At 40.2% G+C, this 20204-nt stretch overlaps 1 protein-coding gene across 4 annotated transcripts in view; it reads right to left on the bottom strand.

Moving 5' to 3' along the window:
- The window catches only part of VCL (vinculin), a 131097-nt gene that overhangs the window by 23396 nt on the left and 87497 nt on the right, over nucleotides 1-20204 (bottom strand). For 2 of the 4 annotated variants that reach the window (XM_089313491.1, XM_089313492.1), the window contains exons 7-12: nucleotides 14839-14932; nucleotides 13939-14086; nucleotides 9137-9290; nucleotides 8248-8423; nucleotides 3058-3248; nucleotides 1064-1263 (exon numbers count right to left, since the gene is read on the bottom strand). In XM_089313491.1, coding sequence (XP_089169617.1) covers nucleotides 1064-1263; nucleotides 3058-3248; nucleotides 8248-8423; nucleotides 9137-9290; nucleotides 13939-14086; nucleotides 14839-14932 — 963 coding nt within the window. The remainder of the gene's footprint in view (nucleotides 1-1063; nucleotides 1264-3057; nucleotides 3249-8247; nucleotides 8424-9136; nucleotides 9291-13938; nucleotides 14087-14838; nucleotides 14933-20204) is intronic. The other 2 variants (XM_002718405.6, XM_002718406.6) reach the window with 1 other exon arrangement.

Here is a 20204-nt window from a genome sequence, read left to right as displayed (position 1 = left end):
TCAGAAGCGTATTTAGTAATATCTTAACTTCACTGACAAATTCATTCAGTCTTTCACTCACTGAATACTTATTGTCAATTCCCAACAAAGAACTAAGCCAGGTGAGCAACTAGCCAGGTGAACATTCATTGTCAACTACCAATAAAGAACTGAGCTAGCACAGACCTAGTGAACTCTGGCCCTCAAGAGATTATTGCCTAGTAGAAAGAGTAAGCCATGACCCATCTGTTCCTGGAGGCTAATCTACCAACCCAAGAATCTACTTCTTTTCTTGGTGTCTTCCATGAAATAACTGAGAACCATGGAGTTGAACCAAAGGACTTAAGATACAGAGTTATTCACCATCCCTCGCGTGTCAGGGCCTGGCAATGACCACAGAAGTTTTAAAGATTGTTTAGTGAGGCAGTGCCATATTTCTAAGCAATGTATTGTCTTATGAGGAAAGAGGTCACAAATGGGAATACTTTTCAATGAAGCTTCTAGAAAAACTCAGTTATTTATGTATGTAATTGATCTCTTACTATAGGTTTAATGAAGAGGATTAAAAGTCACACAAAAAAGCTTTTATGCATAGCAGTCACAGTCTAATTTTGGTTTTCTGGATTTATACAAAGAAGTCTCCATCACTTCCAGTGTTTTGCAAGGTGAGTGGCAGATACTGGCTGGTGAAGTTTGAAATGCTTTCAAGTGTTAGCAGACAATTGCTTTTATTTTAACAATAATGTGTTTCTTTTGAAGGCTATGAGGAAAAAATACAAATAACTTTTCAAACCCATAATGTCAGGATAATTATAAAGTTTTAGATTTGAAAAAGGAATGCATATTAATAAAAATATTAACAAATGAAAGTACATGTGATATGTGGGTAAAGCAAAAATCCTGAAAGAGCTCTCAATTGAGTGAGATTTCACAAACACAACTTCAGTCACTACCATACTTCAATGTGCTTTTCTCCAAGAAGCTCAGACTTCCTTCTATTGTTGGTCACACTCTTCACTTTACCTAATTCCAGGAAATGGCAGGCATTAGAAGTATAATAATAATATGTGCTCCTGAGTTGTACCTTCAGGGAGTCTTGGAGCTGAGACGCAAGTGCTCTCGCCTGAGGACTCTCTCCTTCACCTCTGGCAGCCAGGTCAGCCAGCTGGGCTGTTAGTTGGTCCACTCGGTCACACTTGGCAAGAAGGTCTTGGCGATAAGGCCCCATCATGACATTAGCCAGACGATGCCCTTCAGCCACAAGCCCTCGGATGGCAGCCTGGCCTGAACCAAGAGGAAAACAGTGAGGCTCACAGAGACCCAGACAACTGCAGCGCCATTCTACTAAGTTAACATTTGGTGGAAATGGAGTGGGTTCCCTAACAAAAAAAAAAAAATGAGGGAAACACAGAAAAGCATCAATAAGAACAAAGCACCCATAATCCCATCACTTAGCGATTAATATACCAGAATATCTCCTTCCAGTCTTTTTTAATGCATTCCATATACCTATATATACAATGTATTTATTTTTTAGATTATTTATTTATTTGAAAGTCAGAGTTACACATAGAGGAAGAGAGAGAGAGAGACAGACAGAAAGAGGGATTGGGGGGGGGGGTCCTCCATTCACCAGTTCACTTCCTAACTGGCCGCAACAGCCGAAGCTTCACCGATCCAAAGCCAGGAGCCAGGAGCTTCTTCCAGGTCTCCAAGGCAGATGCAGGGGCCCAAGAACTTGGGTCATCTTCTACTGCTTTCCCAGGCCACAACAGAGAGCTGGATAGGAAGGAGAGCAGCTAGAACTCGAACTGGCTACCATATGGGATGTCAGTACTGCAGGCGGTGGCTTCACCCACTACAACACAGCGCCAGCCCCATATTTTTTATTCCTTTATTCTTTCCATTTAACATGAGCATTTTATCTTTAAAAATCATGCTGTAAAAATCTGTGTAATTTAATTACTTTACACTTGTGCTGTTCATAAACATTCTTATATCTATCTCCTCAGAAACATCTATAATTATTTATTAGAAAAATATTCCTGGGATCTGGCACTGTGACGTAGTGGGTTAAGCCAACACTTGTGGCCCAGCATCCCATAATGGGTGCTAATTCAAGTCCCGCTGCTCCTCTTCCAATCCAGTTCTCTGCTATGGCCTGGGAAAGCAGCAGAAGATGGCCCAAGTGCTTAGGCCCCTGCACCCATGTGGGAGACCTAGAAGAAGCTCCTGGCTCCTGACTCCGATCAGCTCAGCTCTGACTGTTGCAGCCATTTAGGGAGTGAACTGGCAGATGGAAGACCTTTCTCTCTGCCTCTCTCTCTCACTGTCTGTAACTCTACCTCTCAAATAAATAAATAAAATCTTGAAGAAAAAAAAGAAAAAGAAAAATATCCCTGAAAGTCAAATTGCAGAATTAACAGGTATAAATTTTTTCATAGCTTTATTCACAAAGTTTGTTTCAATCTGCTCCTCCACCAGTAAATTACACATCTACCCAATTCCCTAGTGCATCACCAACATTGTAGTATCACGAATTTAAAAACCGACCTTTTTATCCAACGAAAATAGCAAATGGAATAAACAGACTTTTCAGCTTCAACAGGCTTTCTGTCATAAAATGATCTAAGTTCTTACATAGCTATTCTAAAAGTCTCCAAAATAATCCAAATTGGGGTTATAAATTCTCTAGGTGACTGTGTGATACCCTGACAACTGAAGTAACCTTGGCAATCAGGTGCCTTCATTTTCAAAATTGATATTTAACTGGGTGTTTTACTATTGAATGGAAATACACATAGGAGTGATCACAATTAGATCAAAGTTTCAACTCCAACATGAGGACCTTTCCATTTCCCCTCAGCAAAATCATCCTTCAATAATTATTGATTAAATCGCAGGAGTTTCATTGGCTATGTTTGCAAATGGAATCATGCTCAAAAAAAGTGACTGACTTACCAGTGGTTGAAAAACCCTTTCTGCATCTAATTACCGATGTTACAGGACACCTAGGAACAACGTGCAGATTTGCACTGAGACTAGTTTAATGAAGGTTAAGTGCTCTGATGCCCTTACCAACTCCTCGGTCATCCACTGTGGGATTATCAATCCACCGCTGTGCTTGCTCAATCTTGCCTTCAAGGTGAACGGCTGCTTTGGCAGGTCTGCTATTGGCCACAGCCCTGTTGGTTTTGGTCTGCAGGTTCTGTAGAGCAGTGGCCACCTGTTTGGCCAATGCACGAGCCTCTGGAGAATCTCCTTTCCCCCTAGAGAGAAGAAACCACTTTTTTTTTTCTTTTTCTTTTTTTTTTTTTTTTTGACAGGCAGAGTGGACAGTGAGAGAGAGAGAGAGAGAGACAGAGAGAAAGGTCTTCCTTTTGCCGTTGGTTCACCCTCCAATGGCCTCCGCGGCTGGCGTGCTGCGGCCGGCGCACTGCGCGCTGATCCCAAGGCAGGAGCCAGGTGCTTCTCCTGGTCTCCCATGGGGTGCAGGGCCCAAGCACTTGGGCCATCCTCCACTGCACTCCCAGGCCACAGCAGAGAGCTGGCCTGGAAGAGGGGCAACCGGGACAGAATCCGGCGCCCCGACCGGGACTAGAACCCAGGGTGCCGGCGCCGCAAGGCGGAGGATTAGCCTAGTGAGCTGCAGCGCCGGCCCAAGAAACCACATTTTATAACATACAAATATTAACTGCATTGAGATGACTAATCAAATGCGAAAGATGACAAATTGCTAGAGATTAACCTTGAAAAGAGTATTGTTTACAGCCCTTGTCTCAACTGTTGAGGAGCATTGTTCTTCATATCATTTGTTGAACTCTTAGTACACGGTTAATTTTATGAATATAAAGTAAACTGAAAATAATCTTTTTAAAAATTAAGAGTGGAAAAAGGAGAGGGAGGAGTAAAAAGGGTAGGAGTGTGGGCAGGAGGGAGAGTAGAGTGGGAGGTATCACTATGTTCCTGAATCTGTATATATGAAATACATGAAATTTGTATACCTTAAATAAAATTTTTTAAACAGTTATTTAAAAATAAACATGAGACAAATACAAAAAGAGTGCTTTATTTACTTGGCTCTTAAGAAATTAGTTATTTAAATTCAAATTGTGTTATCCTACTTAAAATATTTGATATAAATTCAGGTGATACTAGCTCAATCAAGTTCAGTTGTAGCTGAGCTCAATCAATCCTTAGTAGGGAAACTGCACCTTGAGCCTGGCACCTCTGAAAACGATGTTTGCTCTGGAACTAAGTGGGCCTCTGCAATCATGTCTGTTGAGAAGTAGTTACAGCAGAAGAAGTAGTCATACTACATTTTGAATACTAATTCTGCCAGGTACTACTGCAAGCACTCATATTATCTAATCCCCACCAGAAGCAGTATACAACCCTATACAGTACATACAGTATTATTCAAAAAAACAAAACTGAGGCACTAGACTGGACAACTTACCCAAGGTTCCATTATTTATTTTGATGGAGGCAGGATTCAAATCCAGCACTGTGACTTCAGAGCCCTCACTCTTAAGCAACTAAATGTATTTCCTTATGTTTGTATCACAAAAGCCCCAATTCTTGGCATAATGAATTGAATGGGGTGATTATCTAACTCAAAGACAACATACCCACAGTCAGCCAAGGAACTCAATTAACTTCTGGGGGTTCTCAAAGCCCAATGTGAATGAAAGTCACCTGTTACCTTTATTTTTAAATACAAAAGAGTTTGTCTGGGACAGGCTCCGTAGATGCACATTTTTAACAGCCTTCCCAGGTGATCTTCAGTCTGTACTTCAAACACAATGTGGTCACCCAGTGGCACAATGTTAGGCTAGAAAGTCCTATTAAGCCTAGGCTACGTACGATAGGTCAAAGCCAGAGGAAGAACCGGCAAGTAACGTCAATACAAACAGTGAAATAGACATGCAGGACACAACAGAGCCACCAAGAGGTGGAGGCAGAGCCTTCCCTGCCCTGAGACCTGGCCTTGGTTCTAGCAGCTGGGTACCATTTGCTGCTTCTATAAATTTCTGCTTTTCATCTGAACTATTTCCTTGCAAACAAAGATCCTCAACAAGAGTATCAAAACAGCAATAAAAAGACAACCACGAGTGTATCACAAAGGACGATCACTGCCCCTAAAACCTCCCCTCAAAGACTTCAGGCTCTAACCATTAGGAAAATATAAAGAATCATTTTATATCTCAAATCCACTAAGTTATGGAAAAGTAAACTTCAGACTAATCTCATCTTTCAATCTGTAGAAATGAAATATTAGCTCACCTGCCAGAATGAATGACTAATTCAGCTACTCTCTCTAAAGCTCTTTTTATGATTGTTGATTTCTGTAACTTTCTCCATTATAAAGCTGGACAAAGAAGGCATTTATCATGATTCTGTTCATGGCCACTCCTGCTGCCAAGAAGTTATATATGTTACATATATGTGTTACAGTAATAATGACCTAAGTGACCACACACGAAAGTCTGCTGTCATCACCATCACCATCAGTAAGAAACATAAAGGAGTGCCGTCTACGTATACGCACTTACTTAAACTTCTGAGAATATAAAACACCTACCTTTGAGTATTTTGTAAATTTAAAGAGACTGTAAATAAATTATATTAGTGAGTTAATATTAATATGCATATTAAAGTTTACAAACTATACATATTAATCACCTAAATGATTCAAGATTTGTGGCAAAAAAATAGTGATCTCCAAGTGACTGATCTGTTACCTGAGCTGATCTCTATCACCACAACTTCCTACCAGAAGTATATCCACCCTGCTCCCATCAAGCTTATTCAATGCTAGGCAGGAGTTTTTCTTAGCTAGCACTGCCCTCTTAGTCAACATAAGACTTCAAAGGATTCTATTCCCTCTATAAATTAGGCATTCTCCCACAAAAGAACAGGAAATGAAACACTCAAGCTTCATTTGAAAAAAAGAGTATCCCAAGATACTTGACTATGGTTATCCATGGGAAATGCAGCTGAAAGACTGAAACAGAAAAGAAAGTAACTTTTAATTTTACAAAAAAAAATTAATGTATTAATTTATTCATTCATTGCAAAGTCAAAGAGACAGAGAAAAAGATAGACATCTACTGGTTCACTCCCCAAATGCCCTCAACAGTCAGGGGTAAGCCAGGCCAAAGCTGGAGCTGAGAATTCAATCCAGGTCTCCCATGTGGGTGGCCAGGTCCTAAGTATTTTAGCAAACACCTTCTGCCTCCCAGAATCCACACCAGCAGGAAGCTAGAAGCAGAAGTAGAGCAAAGACTCAAACCCAGGCATGCAGATATGGGAAGCAGGCACACAAATGGTGACTTAACTGCTATGCCATACATCCATCCCAGCTTTTTTTTTTTTTTTTAAGATTTATTTATTTATTTTGAAAGTCAGAATTACAGACAGGGAGAGACAGATACAGACAGAGAGATCTTCCATCTGCTGATTTACTCCCTAGATGGCCACAATGGCCAACACTGGGATAGGTTGAAGCCAGAAGTTTCATGTACCTCTCCCATGTAGGTGGCAGGGGCCCAAACCCTAGGGTCACCCTCTGCTGCTTTTCCCAGACCTTCAGTAAAAGGTGGATTGAAAGTGGAGCAGCTGGGGCATGAACCAGTGCCCACACAGGATGCCGACATCGCAGGCAGCAACTTTACCTGCTATGCCACAACACCAGCCTGCAAGTTTTACTTTTAATGTTACACCCCTCCTTAGCATTCATTCAACATGTGTTGCATGTTGAAGAGAGAGAAGAAGCAACATCTCTCCTATTGTCAAAGTAGCTGTGATAAAAGTCTTTAAGAAAGGAAGTTGTGGTGAGGATGTTGTTACAGGAGTAATCACCCAAGAATTGTAATTTAAGGATCTTTTATATTTGCTACTGAAGAAATAACTCGCTCTGGAAGAAATAAAGTACTTTCTTATGCCTTTCCCCAATCCATATACATTCAGGAATTTTTTCATAGCTAGCCACAAAATTTATTTCCCTCACAAATCTGAGGAATAGACATCATAAACCTGATATAGCAGGGAAAATCTGCTTAGAAATTTAAAATACAGGGGCAGGCTTCGTGGTACAGAGGGTTATGTTGCTGCTTGGGACTGCCGCATCTCATATCAGATTGCCTAAGATCAAGTCGTGCCTCTGCTTCTGGTCCAGCTTCCTGCTAACACCCCACCTTGGATGCAGTAGAGGACAGTTCAAGTACATGGATCCTTGCCATCACTGTGAAAGACCCAGATGGAGTCCTTGGCTCTTGGCCTCGGCTTGGCTCAGTCCTGATGTTGCAGGCATTTGGGGGAGTGAACTAGCAGATGGGAGATTTCTCTCTCTCTCTTTGAAATAAATAGGCTTTAAATATAAATTTGAACATTACAATAAAAACCTTTAAACCTATCTCCAGAGGGCAGCACTATGAAGCAGCTTAAGCCACTGCTTATGATATCAGCATCCCATACTAGAGTGCCAGTTCAAGTCGCCGCTACTCCACTTCCCATCCAGTGTGCTGCTAATGTGCTTGGGTGGTGGTCCAAGAGCCTGGGTCCCTTGTCACCCATGTGGGAGGCCTGGATAGAATTCCTGGCTCCCCATTTTGGCCTGTCCCTGGCTGTTCTGAACATCTGGGGAGTAGGCTGACAGATAGAAGATCTGGCTATGTCCTTGTCCCTCCCTCTCTCTCTGTTGCTCTACTTTTCAAATCAATCAATTCATTAATTAATCTTTTAAAACATATTTATTTGAAAGGTAGAGTTACAGAGAGAAAAGGAGAGATGAGAGAGAGAGAGATCTTCCATCTGCTGGTTTACTCCCCAGATGGCTGCAATGGCCAGGGCTGAGCCAGACAAAACCAGAAGTCAGGAGTTTCTTCTGGGTCCCCCACAGGGGTGCAGGGGCGCAGGGCCTTGGACCATTTTCTGCTGCTTTCCCAGGTGCATTAGCAGGGAGCTGGATCAGTAGTGGAGCAGCAAGGACTGAAATCAACATCCATATGTGATGCTGGCATTGCTGCCAGTGGCCTAACCTGTTATGCCATAATGCTGGCTCAAGAAAGAGGTCTTATCTGACCTACCCATGCCACATACCCAATGAGAATGTAGTAGAGCATTTAACTGTGTGTGGTCTCAGAGGGAAAAAATGAGAGGGAGAGGGAGAGAGGGGAAGAGGTTGGGGGAAAGAGAGGAGGAAAGAGGGAGAGAGATTATCAAGAGAAAGACATTAAAGGGCAATTTAAGGGATTAAATACGTACTGTCTTCGCAAATCTGCTAATTTAGAAGTCAGAGCAGATATTTCTCCAAGGGAGCGCAGGATGTCATCCCTCTCTTTAGGGTCATCACACAATTCTGCTATTTTCCGAGCTTCAGCCAAAGCTCCTCTGATCTGTTCTTCTCCTTCGGGCCCACCATTTGGATCTGCAAGCCAATTCTACACAAAGACATGGAGAAGAAACACACTACAGTTTACTCATCAGCTACATTTTATTAAACTTAAGACCATCAGAAATAGTCTAAAGGTATCACATGGCAAACTAGTAATCACTTTCCAGAATGCTAATTCTTTTTTTTTTTTTTAACACAGAAGCTCTTAGCTCAGGAAAGATTAGATTAATCCCTCACCTCTTTAAAAGCAATTTCCCCTAACCATTAGAATAAAATATTTTCATGAGCTTCATGTCATCTTTGAATTAATCACAAACATTTTTAACTCTTTGAAATAGACTTTACAATATCTGATTTAAAATCATTTTACAGTAGAATACTACTAGAAAGCTTAAACCATTTAACCAAATGACCAATTCTGTGAGCTGTGAATTCTGAGACAAGAAAGTTTTAATGTACAATAATCTATCAGGAACTAGGATTTTCTTGGTATTCAGAGTACTTTTTTTAACAGATGAAGTATCCAAAATTAAGATCTTATTTCAAAATATAAACATTAGTCCAAGCTTATGGCAATAGGGGGTCTGTTAACATTGGCAACTGATAGGAATCAGTCAGCCACCACTTAGAAACACCCAATACATACCACAGCGTATAATGAGAGATGGTCTAAAGGGGAAGGGAAGGGACACAGGATATTTATGGAACATTTCGCTTTCTCTTTTGCTTCCCACCCCTCCTGAAAACCGTCATCGCTACCTGGGCAGCATCAACTTTCTTTGCAATGCTCTGCTTTGAGTTTGTCATGGCTTCCAGCTTGCGAGCTGCATTTTCCACTTTTGCGGTGAGCACATCCAGGCCCTGAGACACTTGCTGGGCTTTCTGCATGGCTACTGGTGAGGCTCCTTGTCCTCTACTCAAACAGACAGATGCCATCATTGAACCATCACAAATAACAAAATACTGCCAACAACAAGCAAGCACAGTACAGGTCATTTCCTTAACATGCTTATCTTTTTCCTTTTCCCTATTAAATCTGGGAAAGCACAAGAAAATAGGGAAGACACTGAAATCAACCGCGGTCTTTTGCCTTTAAAAATATACATTACTTTATGGAACTGCATGAGCACCTTAAAGACTAAGCCAGCCAATTTTGATAATACTTATTTTTCTCCCTGCTGGTGATTATATAATCAAAACTAAACTTCAGTGGGAAAATGTGCTTAGGATTTTATTAACTACAGAGGTTTTTGCTACCATAGTAATATGTGCTTTAGGAATCCACAGCCCATTAAATTGCTTTTTTGGTGGACATGTATACATTGAGAATGTTTCAAGAGGCAGCACACAGTGTTATTGAAAGTGCACCACACTGGGATCAAGTGGATCTGTGATAAAATTCTGACTCTTGGAACCTGTAGAACTTTGTTTAAAAAGCTTAACCTCCTCGGGCTTCAGCTTTCTAACTTAAAAGATGAACACAGGTAACAATACTACTGCCCTCATTATTTTATGGAGTGGTTTCAAACATCAATAGAATATATTTTATAATTATTAGAATGAACCTAATAACAATCTTTTTTAAAAAGATTTATTTATTTTATTTGAAAGAGTTACACAGAGAAAGAAGGAGAGACAGAGAGAGAGAGAGGTCTTCCATCCACTGGTTCATTCCGCAACTGGCCGCAATGATCGGAGCTGTGCCTATCTGAAAGCCAGAAGCATGGAGCTTTTTCCTGGTCTCCCACACGGGTGCAGGAGCCCAAGAACTTAAGTCATCTTCTACTGCTTTTCCAGGCTATAGAAGAGAGCTGGATCGAAATGGAGCAGTCGGGACTCCAACCGGCACCCATATGGGATGCCGACACTACAGGTGGCTGCTTTACCCACTATGCCACAGTGCCGGCCCCACAACAATCTTAAACATCTAAGTTTCCACTCTCAAGAATCATTCAATCAGGGGCCAGAACCCTGGCATAGCAAATAAAGTCCCCGCCTGTGGTGCCAGCATTCTATGTGGGTGTCAGTTTGAGTCCAGGCTGCTCCACTTCCAATCCAGCACTCTGCTAATGGCCTAGGAAAGCAGCAGATGACGACCCAACTGCTTGGGCCCCTGCACCCATGTGCAGACCCAGAAAAAGCTCCTGGCTCCTGCCTTCAGATCAGTACAGCTCCAGCCGTTGCGGCCACTTGGGGAGTGAACCAGCAGATGGAAGACTTCTCTCTCTCTCTCTGCCTCTGCCTCTCTGTAACTCTTTCAAATAAATAAATAAATAAATCCTTTTAAAGAGTCATTTAATCAAAACTAGTTAGTTCTGAGAGGAAAAAATAGCCCATGGTGATTGAAGCACATTCTTTCCCATCAAGTTCATAGAGAACTAACTGCACTATCTTCCCCTCAGAAATGGTATGCAACTACTACAAAAAAATATGAGTTTGTGAAAATGTGTTTCCCTTAGGGAAGAGACTTTCTATGTCAGAAAGTAAGATCTCTCATCCTCCCCCCCAACCTGGGAAACACAATGATAAGTGTGACAAATTTATTATTTGGTAGAATGGCACAGATAATCATCCTAATCTCATCTTCCAATTTTTGGATGAACTCCAGAACACTTCAGTTTCTCTTAGTAATAGTATGGACCTGTTACTCATTAGTCTAATCCTCTTTTTAAAATTCATCTGTTTTGTAACTACAACACTTATGGTAATGAACTCCATAAATTTACCACCAGATATATAAAAGGCATATAAATACCCTTTACTTGGACTTGAAGTCTTTCTTGTATATGATAAAAGAGTAGCAATCAAGCCACCACTTGCAGTGTCAGGATCTCATATCGTAGTGCTAGTTCAATATCCGGGTGCTCTGCTTCCAATCCAGTTTTCTCCTAATGCACCTGGGAAAGCAGCTGAAGATGCCCAAGTGCTTGGGTCCCTGCTATCCACATGGGAGACGAGGATGGAGTTCCAGGATGCTGGCTTCAGCCCGGCCCAGACCTGGCTATTGTAGCCACTTGGGCAGTGAAACAACAGATGGAAGAGATCTCTCTCTTCTTCTCTGTCACTCTGCCTTTCAAATAAAAAAAAGCTTTTTTAAAAAAGATTTATTTATTTGACAGAAAGAGAGAGAGAGATATGTCTTCCACCAGCTGGTTCATTCTCCAAATGGCCACAGTCGCTAGGGCTGCTTTATTCTGCTTGAGCCATAGTCTGCTGCTTTCCTAGGTGCATTAGCAGGAAGCTGGATTGAAAGCAGTGTAGTCAGACTCAAATTGGTGTCTGTATGGAATGCCAGCATCAAAGGCAGTGGCTTATCCACGATGAGGGCTCAAATAAATCATTTTTCTTTTTCTTTTTTCTTTTTTTTTTTTATTTGACAGGTAGAATTATAGACAGTGAGAGAGACAGAGATTGAAAGATCTTCTTTCCGTTGGTTCACCCCCCAAATGGCTGCTGCGGCTAGCACTGCGCCGATCCAAAGCCAGGAGCCAGGTGCTTCCTCCTGGTCTCCTATGCGGGTGCAGGGGCCCCAGCACTTGGGCCATCCTCCACTGCACTCCTGGGCCACAGCAGAGAGCTGGACTGGAAGAGGAGCAACCAGGACTAGAACCGGCACCCATATGGGATGCTGGCGCCACAGGCAGAGGATTAACCAAGTGAACCACGGCGCCGGCCCCAATCATTTTTCGTAAGAGTCCAATTGTGAAAAAGTAAAAATATTTATAGGCTATGTAGTATTTTCACTCAAAATAAAAATTTTCTTGCAACCTAAAAACCCAAAGCAACCAGTGTGTATCAATGCAGCTACTGTTACTGTGCTTTAGGCATTAAAATGTTAAACCATTGGGTATATTTAAGAAAGGATAATAGAGAAGTAGCATTGAAATCTTTCATCATGAAAGGCCATTGCTGGCTCCAACATGAAGCAGGACCACAGCTACTCATCACTGTTCTAGCCTGTGCTCTGCACAGATCAATGGTCTACGCCATACAATAAGCACCTCATTTTCTTGTTCATATTCACCTCTCTGAGCACATATACTTGTGTATTTGAGAACTCCAAGTGAAAACTGGCCACCACATTGTGAAAAGGCTACAGACAAAAAAGGCCAGAAATGAGAAATTAGAAGAGCCAAGAATGTTGTCAAACTGCACTGGCATTTTTCCAAATGGGAACAAAACTTCTTTTTGTCTTTTCTGAGAGTTCTTGTTCTGCACATGACAGGGGAGACCGCTTCTCAGCAGAGCAGGCTCACTGAGCTCGATGGGATCACACTTACTTAAACAGTTTCTGCTCCCCTGCAAGACAGAGCCTCGATCTGCAGCCCCTGCAGCTTCCAGGGCCACAGTGAAATTACATCCTCAGGAAATGACTCCTAATATTGTATGGGCATGTTCATGTACATCTTTTGAGGTAGAGATGAATCATTCATCAGATTAGAAAAGTCCAAAAAGGTTAAGAAACACTCCTTTAGGATTCATGTTCTAAGTCGAGTGTGTTAATGCTTTGGGACCAGGTATAACAGTGTGTAACACATTACGGAGTGTTCCTGAGCCTGTTTGGATGGAGACCCTGTGTATCACAGTTATCTCAAGATATTTCTTGAGTGGGGACGGTGCTGTGGTGCAGTGGGTTAAAGCCCTGGCCTGCAGCACTGGCTCCCAGTTCGCGTCCTGGCTACTCCACTTCCGATCCAGCTCTCCACAATGGTCTGGAGTAGAAGGATGTAGAAGATGGTCCAAAACCTTGGGCCCTTACACCCATGTGAGAGACCCAGAGGAAGCGCCTGGCTCCTGGCTTCAGATCAGCTCAGCTCTTGCCATTGCTCTACATCTCTCTGTAACTCTGTCTTTCAAATTAATAAATCTTTGAAAAAAAAAAAGAAAAAAAAACTATATTTATGACATTATCAAAGCAAAACTAAACATCTACATTAAGTTTTCTTAATGTTCACACTATAAAATTCTATTAAAATGGGGATCATTTAGAACTTCATTAACTACATGGATGAATTTCAAATAAATCTATATTATACTGAGTTTTCTCAATAATAAATGAAGTGTATTTAGTTTATGAAGAAAAAAGTTCTCAAATCCAAGACTTGAAGAGGGTACAAGGAAGGAAAAAAATCATGAAACCAAATGAATAATGATGAAATAAAAATGCAAGAGTCCAGAAATTACCTACTTAGAAGATAACCGATTTAAATTATTTTTTAAATGACACGTAAAATAATTCAGTGATTTTTACTTTTTCTGTTTCTTCCTATCTACCCTTAATAAAAGATATCTAACTATGTCAGACTTCATCACTACCCCTTATTTTACAGATTTCTATTTCAATTTCAGTGACAAAATACATTTCTACTTTATTATCAGCCATTTCCATATTTTAGAAGTTCTGTGAAGCAAAATTCATGTCAATCTCAAAAGAATTAACAGAATACAGTACCTAAGTTATCTACTAGCCAAAGACAAAAAGGATAAAGATTTGCTTTCTGAATTACTCTGCCAAGAGTTAAGTTACCCACTGCTGGTCTGGTCTGGTAGAGGAAATTTACCTGGCTCGGAGGTCAGCCACTTGATCAGTCATCTGCCCTAGCATTTTGCAGGTTCCCAGGATCTCCCTGCGTTCCTTGCCTGCACAGAGTTCACCAACTTTTCCAGCTTCATCTAAGATCTGCCTGATGGCCTGCTCACCAGCATCACCTAAAATAAACAGATATTCAATATCTACGTGTAGACACATTAATCATTTACAGGGGATACTTTACAAGTCATTTCATTCATGAAGGGATGAATGATTTTAAAAGACAAAACAATGAATAGACAGCAATCATCTAACAGCTAACATCTAAGTAGTGCCCTTACAACCACTGGGTGAGGTTTCAACCACAGAACTGCTAAAAACAATACTTGGAACCATATCCACTCGGTGATACTAAGCAGCTTGTGGTTAGAATACAGGTAATGAAAACAGGTTCTAACAGTTTAATGGTACTTAGCACCTCCAACCTCCCTTAGGCCTTTCACATTCATTCAAATATTAATCTAAAACTGAATATTAGAGAAGAAAATCTACAACGCCTATCTCAGTAAACTATTTGGGTCTTCTCTTTATATAGTCAATTTTGCTTTCCAATCCTTTTTGGCACCATCATTTGATCTACTTACTTCAATACTTTGTTGACAAACATAAAAGTCTGCCCAGTGGAAACTCAAAGAGAAGAGCTTTTAGCAAAATAATTATCTTTCCAATTCAGCGGTGAGCCAATCATTTTGCAACAAATGCCTCGCTTAGCTTGGTTATTCCTCCAGGATAAGAGGTGATTTAGTCTATTGCCCTTCATCCTTTTAAGGCCCAGTAATTTTTCAATTAGCAAAACTGTCAAAGAATGGAGTATGTCCCCAAATTTCTTCCTTTCATTTGTAATGAAAGAAAAGCAGAAACAGAGAATTACCTGGGGAGGCACTGGGGTCACGGAGCCAACCCTTGGCCTGATTCAGTTTGGAGTCTATGGAGGCCAATGCTCTCTTCATGGCTTCAGTGTCCTTGTGAAGAGAAATCTCAGTTATTTTATTTGCAGAAATTGAGATTCCACAATACAAAGTAAGACAGAGAAGTAGTTACAGCATTAACATACAATAAGTAGGGTAGTCCTACAACAGCCTCAAAAATAATCTCATCACACCACCATTCTTATATTTCTGACAAAATGCAGCATCTTGCATGCAAGTCTTCAGTTAATTCTATTCTCTTTCCTGGCATCCCTATTGCTAAAACTGTGAAAATTGGTAAAATTGCTCAAGCCAAAAGATGTTTAATGTCTCCAGCAGGAAAAATCCCTGTTGTCACATGCCCCATTATCAGCCTTTCCACTAGTCAACATTCATCTACTCCTACAGCCTGCCAAAGCCCTCCCTGCTTTGGAAGCCTCATTAGTATGTGCTGTCACAGATCACAGTTCTTTCACATCGTATTTTGAAATACACACACATACTCAATGATGTTTCACTGTATTTAATTCATCTGAAAACTTGGAATTACTGGTTGGAAACAAAACTGAAAATGTTAATCTAGCACTTTAGCTTTAATTCTACAAATAAACCACTAAATATAATATAAGAAAAAAGTGATTTTATAGCCTTCTCTGCCACTCCTTCTTCGTAGTTCCCTTAGTATCCCTGATCTGGAAGAAGATGGGATAAAATTACCAAGTATTTATCATTTACAACCTTGATTTATGAGGACAAGCATAAATTAGCAAAACATTTCCAAGGACACAGCCTGAGAAGCTGAAACAAAAGACTAATCACTTCAAAAATATTCATAAACTTTAATACATTTTAATAGGGAAGAATACGAAGAGCAGTATGACAAATACCCATGCAATAAATTGACAGACTGACCATCTCCTAAATCTCTATTTAGCACCTAAAAGATAACCTAACTTCTTTTGGCTACAGAGAATTGATTCTTAAAGAGTCAGCACATCAAAGCACAGAGTTAACCTATGAAACTCTAGCAAATGTCTTATGCACTTAACTTTCCTCAAAGTCCAATTCTGCAGTGCCAGTGTTCTTAAAAGTGTTACACCACCAGTTTTCCACACGGGGGCACCCACTTCCAATTCAAACAAGACTCAGCACTAGCACAAATTCAGCACTGGCAGCTCGTAGGCAGGCTTAAAGTCAGTAGCATGATCTCAGCCTCTCCAAAGTTCCTATTCATGTGATGGGACGCCCAGCTTTAGGATTCCTTCTTTCCCCACACAGAGAGATACAGGTTGTTATGTTGTAACTTTGGCTTGCCTTCAAAAGTAATGCAAAGGTCAAATTTAGCTTAACTCCAAATTAGTAAGGCCCAAATCAGTGTCTTTAAAAGGCAGTCCCAGAAAACTTCTGACCTCTGAGACATGGATAGCCTTCAGGTTCTAACACAAGTTAGAGAGCATGGCACAAGCTGTTTAGGTACAGATTGCCTTTTTTTTTTTTTTTTTTTTTAATCACAAGCTCTTACTTAGGAAGTTATGTGCAAACCCTGAAGAGGAATTATATCAATGTAAAAATATTTAAAACCTATCAATAACCATTTCCCTAACACACTTTTTGTTTTCAGTGAGAAAAATCAGTGAGGTATTTATAACCTTCCAAAAATCTAAATTCAAAGTGAAAAAAATTTGCAGTGCTTATTCTGGAAGTAAAGGCTGCTAGTTAGAAAACTACCTTCAGTGGAGCATTTCTTGCACTTTAAATTCTGTTTTAACCACTCCCCCTAATCACCTCACTGAAATATCAAATTTATATGTAATTTCATTTGCAAATTAAGTAACAGGGAATCATTCCTATACACCCAGTTTGATCTCAGGTTTGTTGACTTCAAACTTCATAACTTCATTATTTTGTATTAGATGAAACTTCAGAATTTTTTTTTTTAACCAAAGATGCTACTCCCCTTCTACAACAGTAAGCGAACCTCTGCCTTGTCAGTTTTGGCTCTGATTAGTTATGCACAGAAAATAAGCTCTAGAAATTAAATTCATAATCCTCACTGACCTAATAAATAACTACATCTATTCTCCAATGTGCCAAGATGACTTGAAATACAATGGAGAAGTAGTTGTGCTTTACTCAGCATCCTCAAAAATCATTTCTTTTCCCTCCCTAATAAAGCTCAAATGGCCACCACAATACAAGGAGAGAATGTGATTCTCGAGGAGTAATTTACTCCTGAGTGGGAAACCTGGCAACATCAAGAGTTAAAAATGCAAGATACTCCCTCCTAAAAGAATCAATGACAAATTTGGAATGAAGCTGTACTTTTAAACTGGAAATTTCAATTAGTTACCAAAATGTTTAATACATGAATTTTAAATAATTTTGGAAACTTAAAACAGTCACTGAAAGGGTTACTTTAAAGTCTTCCTGGAACACACCAGGTTATAAATAACCATTTAAAAGTAATATATTCTAATGGCATAGCTGTAAAAAAAAAAGTGCTTATGGGAACAAATACCTTAGTCTCCTACAAATTTCTTATTTCTTTTGAAGGGTGGGTTTATGGTGGCATTAACTGAATTCTGTCAAAAGCAGCATAAGAACAATACTAACACTGGATACGATATAAACAAATTCCCCAGACAACTAGGACTAGAAGTCAATTTGGAGACATATTTATAAAGGGTAAGGATAATGATAACCTTTGTGATCAACCACACTATGAACACAACGCATTTTGTTAAACGTGGCATGTACCTCAAGTACAATCTGGGTTTGAAACAGAAGCAAATACTACACTTCCACCTGAGTGCTCTTTTCCACTAATACTCAAATTTGGAAAAGAAAAAAGTCTCCACCAATCGATGTTAGTTTTTGTTTTGTTTTAACAGAGTGTAAAAAGATCAGCTCTAGTCATGCAGCTTTGGAGAGAGCTGGCAGAGACCTATCTGATTTCCTTCCACTATGGTCCCTTTTACCAGAAAATTCATGCTTGGTAAGCTTTTACAGCAGTGCCTTGGCACTCTCCCTCACATACCAAAAGGTGGAAGAAAATCCTAAAACAGAAGCCCCTTTTACATGCTTTCCTAGGAAATTAAATACTCCTAAAACTTAATATTCAGCTGGGCCTCAAGAATACCTGTCAATAATCCTCATGAGATCCTCCCTCAGGCAAGCAAGATGACGTACAGTTAGAAAACTGAAGTCCTGGCCGGGGCCATGGCTCACTTGGCTAATCCTCTGCCTGCGGCGCCAGCACCCCGGGTTCTAGTCTTGGTTGGAGGGCCAAGTATTAGTCCCAGTTGCTCCTCTTCCAGTCCTGCTCTCTGCTGTGGCCCGGGGGGGCAGAGGAGGATGGCCCAAGTGCTTGGATCCCTGCACCCGCGTGGAAGACTGGGAGGAAGCACCCGGCTCCTGGCTTTGGATCGGCGCAGTGCCGGCCCCGGCCGTAGCAGCCATTAAGGGAGAGAACCAATGGAAGGAAGACCTTTTTCTCTCTCTCTCTCTCACTGTCTATAACTCTCTCTCTGTCTCTCTCTCACTGTCTAACTCTGCCTGGCAAAAAAATAAATAAATAAATAAAACTGAAGTCCTATACAATCTCAGAATTCTAAAATTGTAAAAATGTAAATATTGGGAATAAGGGCCCTCTCCATCACTGCCTGATCCTCCTCTACCTTCTACTAACACCTCCCTTCCCACTTCATTCCATGTCTGACCACATTTCCATCTGCCTCCAAATCAATGCTCGAAACAAAACGCATTTTGGTAAGAACAGATTGGGCAGTAAGATATAATCCTACAGACTACATCTAAATGAAAAGGGAACATTGCTTAGTCCTGAGATGTCAAAGCAAGTTATCTTCTGGGGGCCTCAATGAGCTCTAAAAACATCTTCCCCAGCTCTAAAAACCACCTATGAGCACATAATCAGATGCACCAGCTGAAAATAGTGTAGGATCAAGAGGAAAACACCAAACTGTTTAACATTTTAGGATTTTCTCCGTATTTGAGAGAGGGCATAAAATAAATGCCTGACTTAACTATTTTTCCCAAACTCCTAGAGGTAAGTCTTTCATTCTACAGTAGCTATTAAAACAAAACAAATACTCATAAAAAGCAATCTCATTTTTTTAAACCAAATAAAAATCAACTGTTATACCCCCAGTGATCTGTAGAAAGGGTATTACAGGATATTCTAAGTGATAGTCTGGGCAAGACATCTGAGTCAGTCACTACTCTTATCCACTACCAGTCTAGGACCACAGCAAGAGGAGACCCACAATAGGAATGTTGAATAATCGTCTCTAATGACTCAAGATACAGTGCTGCAGGAATGCCCATGCAGGGTTCAAAAGTCTTAAGAGTGAAATGTTCTTCAAATTTTCTCTTATTTCCTCTTAATTCTCAGCATGCATCAAGATCTAAACAATATAAATACAAGAAAAAGTATGGAGTACTACATATACAATGGGTAGACTGAACATGGTGTTAAATCAAACTCTTTTGGTTCATAATGTATTCCTAGGATTCCAGACACATTAATTTGACTTTAAATGATCATTCTAAGATGATTGCTGATTTAAGAAGGGGACAATTTTTCCTTTCAAAAGAAGTGAAATGTTTAAAGTAAAACTTACTTGCAAATTTATAAATCTGCAATTTGAATGTAGGCATAAAAGAGAAAACCATCAGCTACTGCATTGCCTCTTAAAAATCTGAACTTATTTGGCAAACACAATTTTACCAAGAATTTTTTCCACTTACTTTCTTCCCCCACTTTTCTAGAGGAACCATCACTTTCCAGAAGAATACTGCACCAATGGGGAAGCATGAAACAAGTATGGTAAGACAAAGTTAATTATGCAGTGGTAGGGGCAGGAGGAGGTGAAAGACAATATATGAAGTAAATAGAATTGGGAGCATTATGGTCACAGCCAGACACAAGGTCTGATTAATTCACTGCATACCGCTGAGCAATGAAAGATGCTTAATACTGCTAAACTGAAAAACAGACAAAAATCCTCATTACCACTTTCCATTTTCAAGGTAAGATTTTTCTCCCTTAGTATCGTTATAACTAATAAAAACAATTACTCCTATGAGGTAAGGAGAGGTGGAGTGGATGGGGACAGGGCTGGGACTGAGACTTATCATGTCTATCTTTTTGTATATGTCTGTGAAGCATTTCATATACATCTGTATAGCATTTTGATTTTTGAAACAAGTAATTTGCACAAAAACAGCAAACTTAGGTGAAAATAAAATACATCTCTTGTTCACTCTGATTTCATTATGAACTTGAGCTCCTTTTGGCTGAAATAATTTA

The sequence above is a fragment of the Oryctolagus cuniculus genome, chromosome 15 (genome assembly GCF_051225735.1).
Source record: "Oryctolagus cuniculus isolate XC-2025 breed Fujian yellow rabbit chromosome 15, ASM5122573v1, whole genome shotgun sequence".
Taxonomy (NCBI): domain Eukaryota; kingdom Metazoa; phylum Chordata; class Mammalia; order Lagomorpha; family Leporidae; genus Oryctolagus; species Oryctolagus cuniculus.
This window is presented reverse-complemented; position numbering and strand designations above follow the sequence as displayed.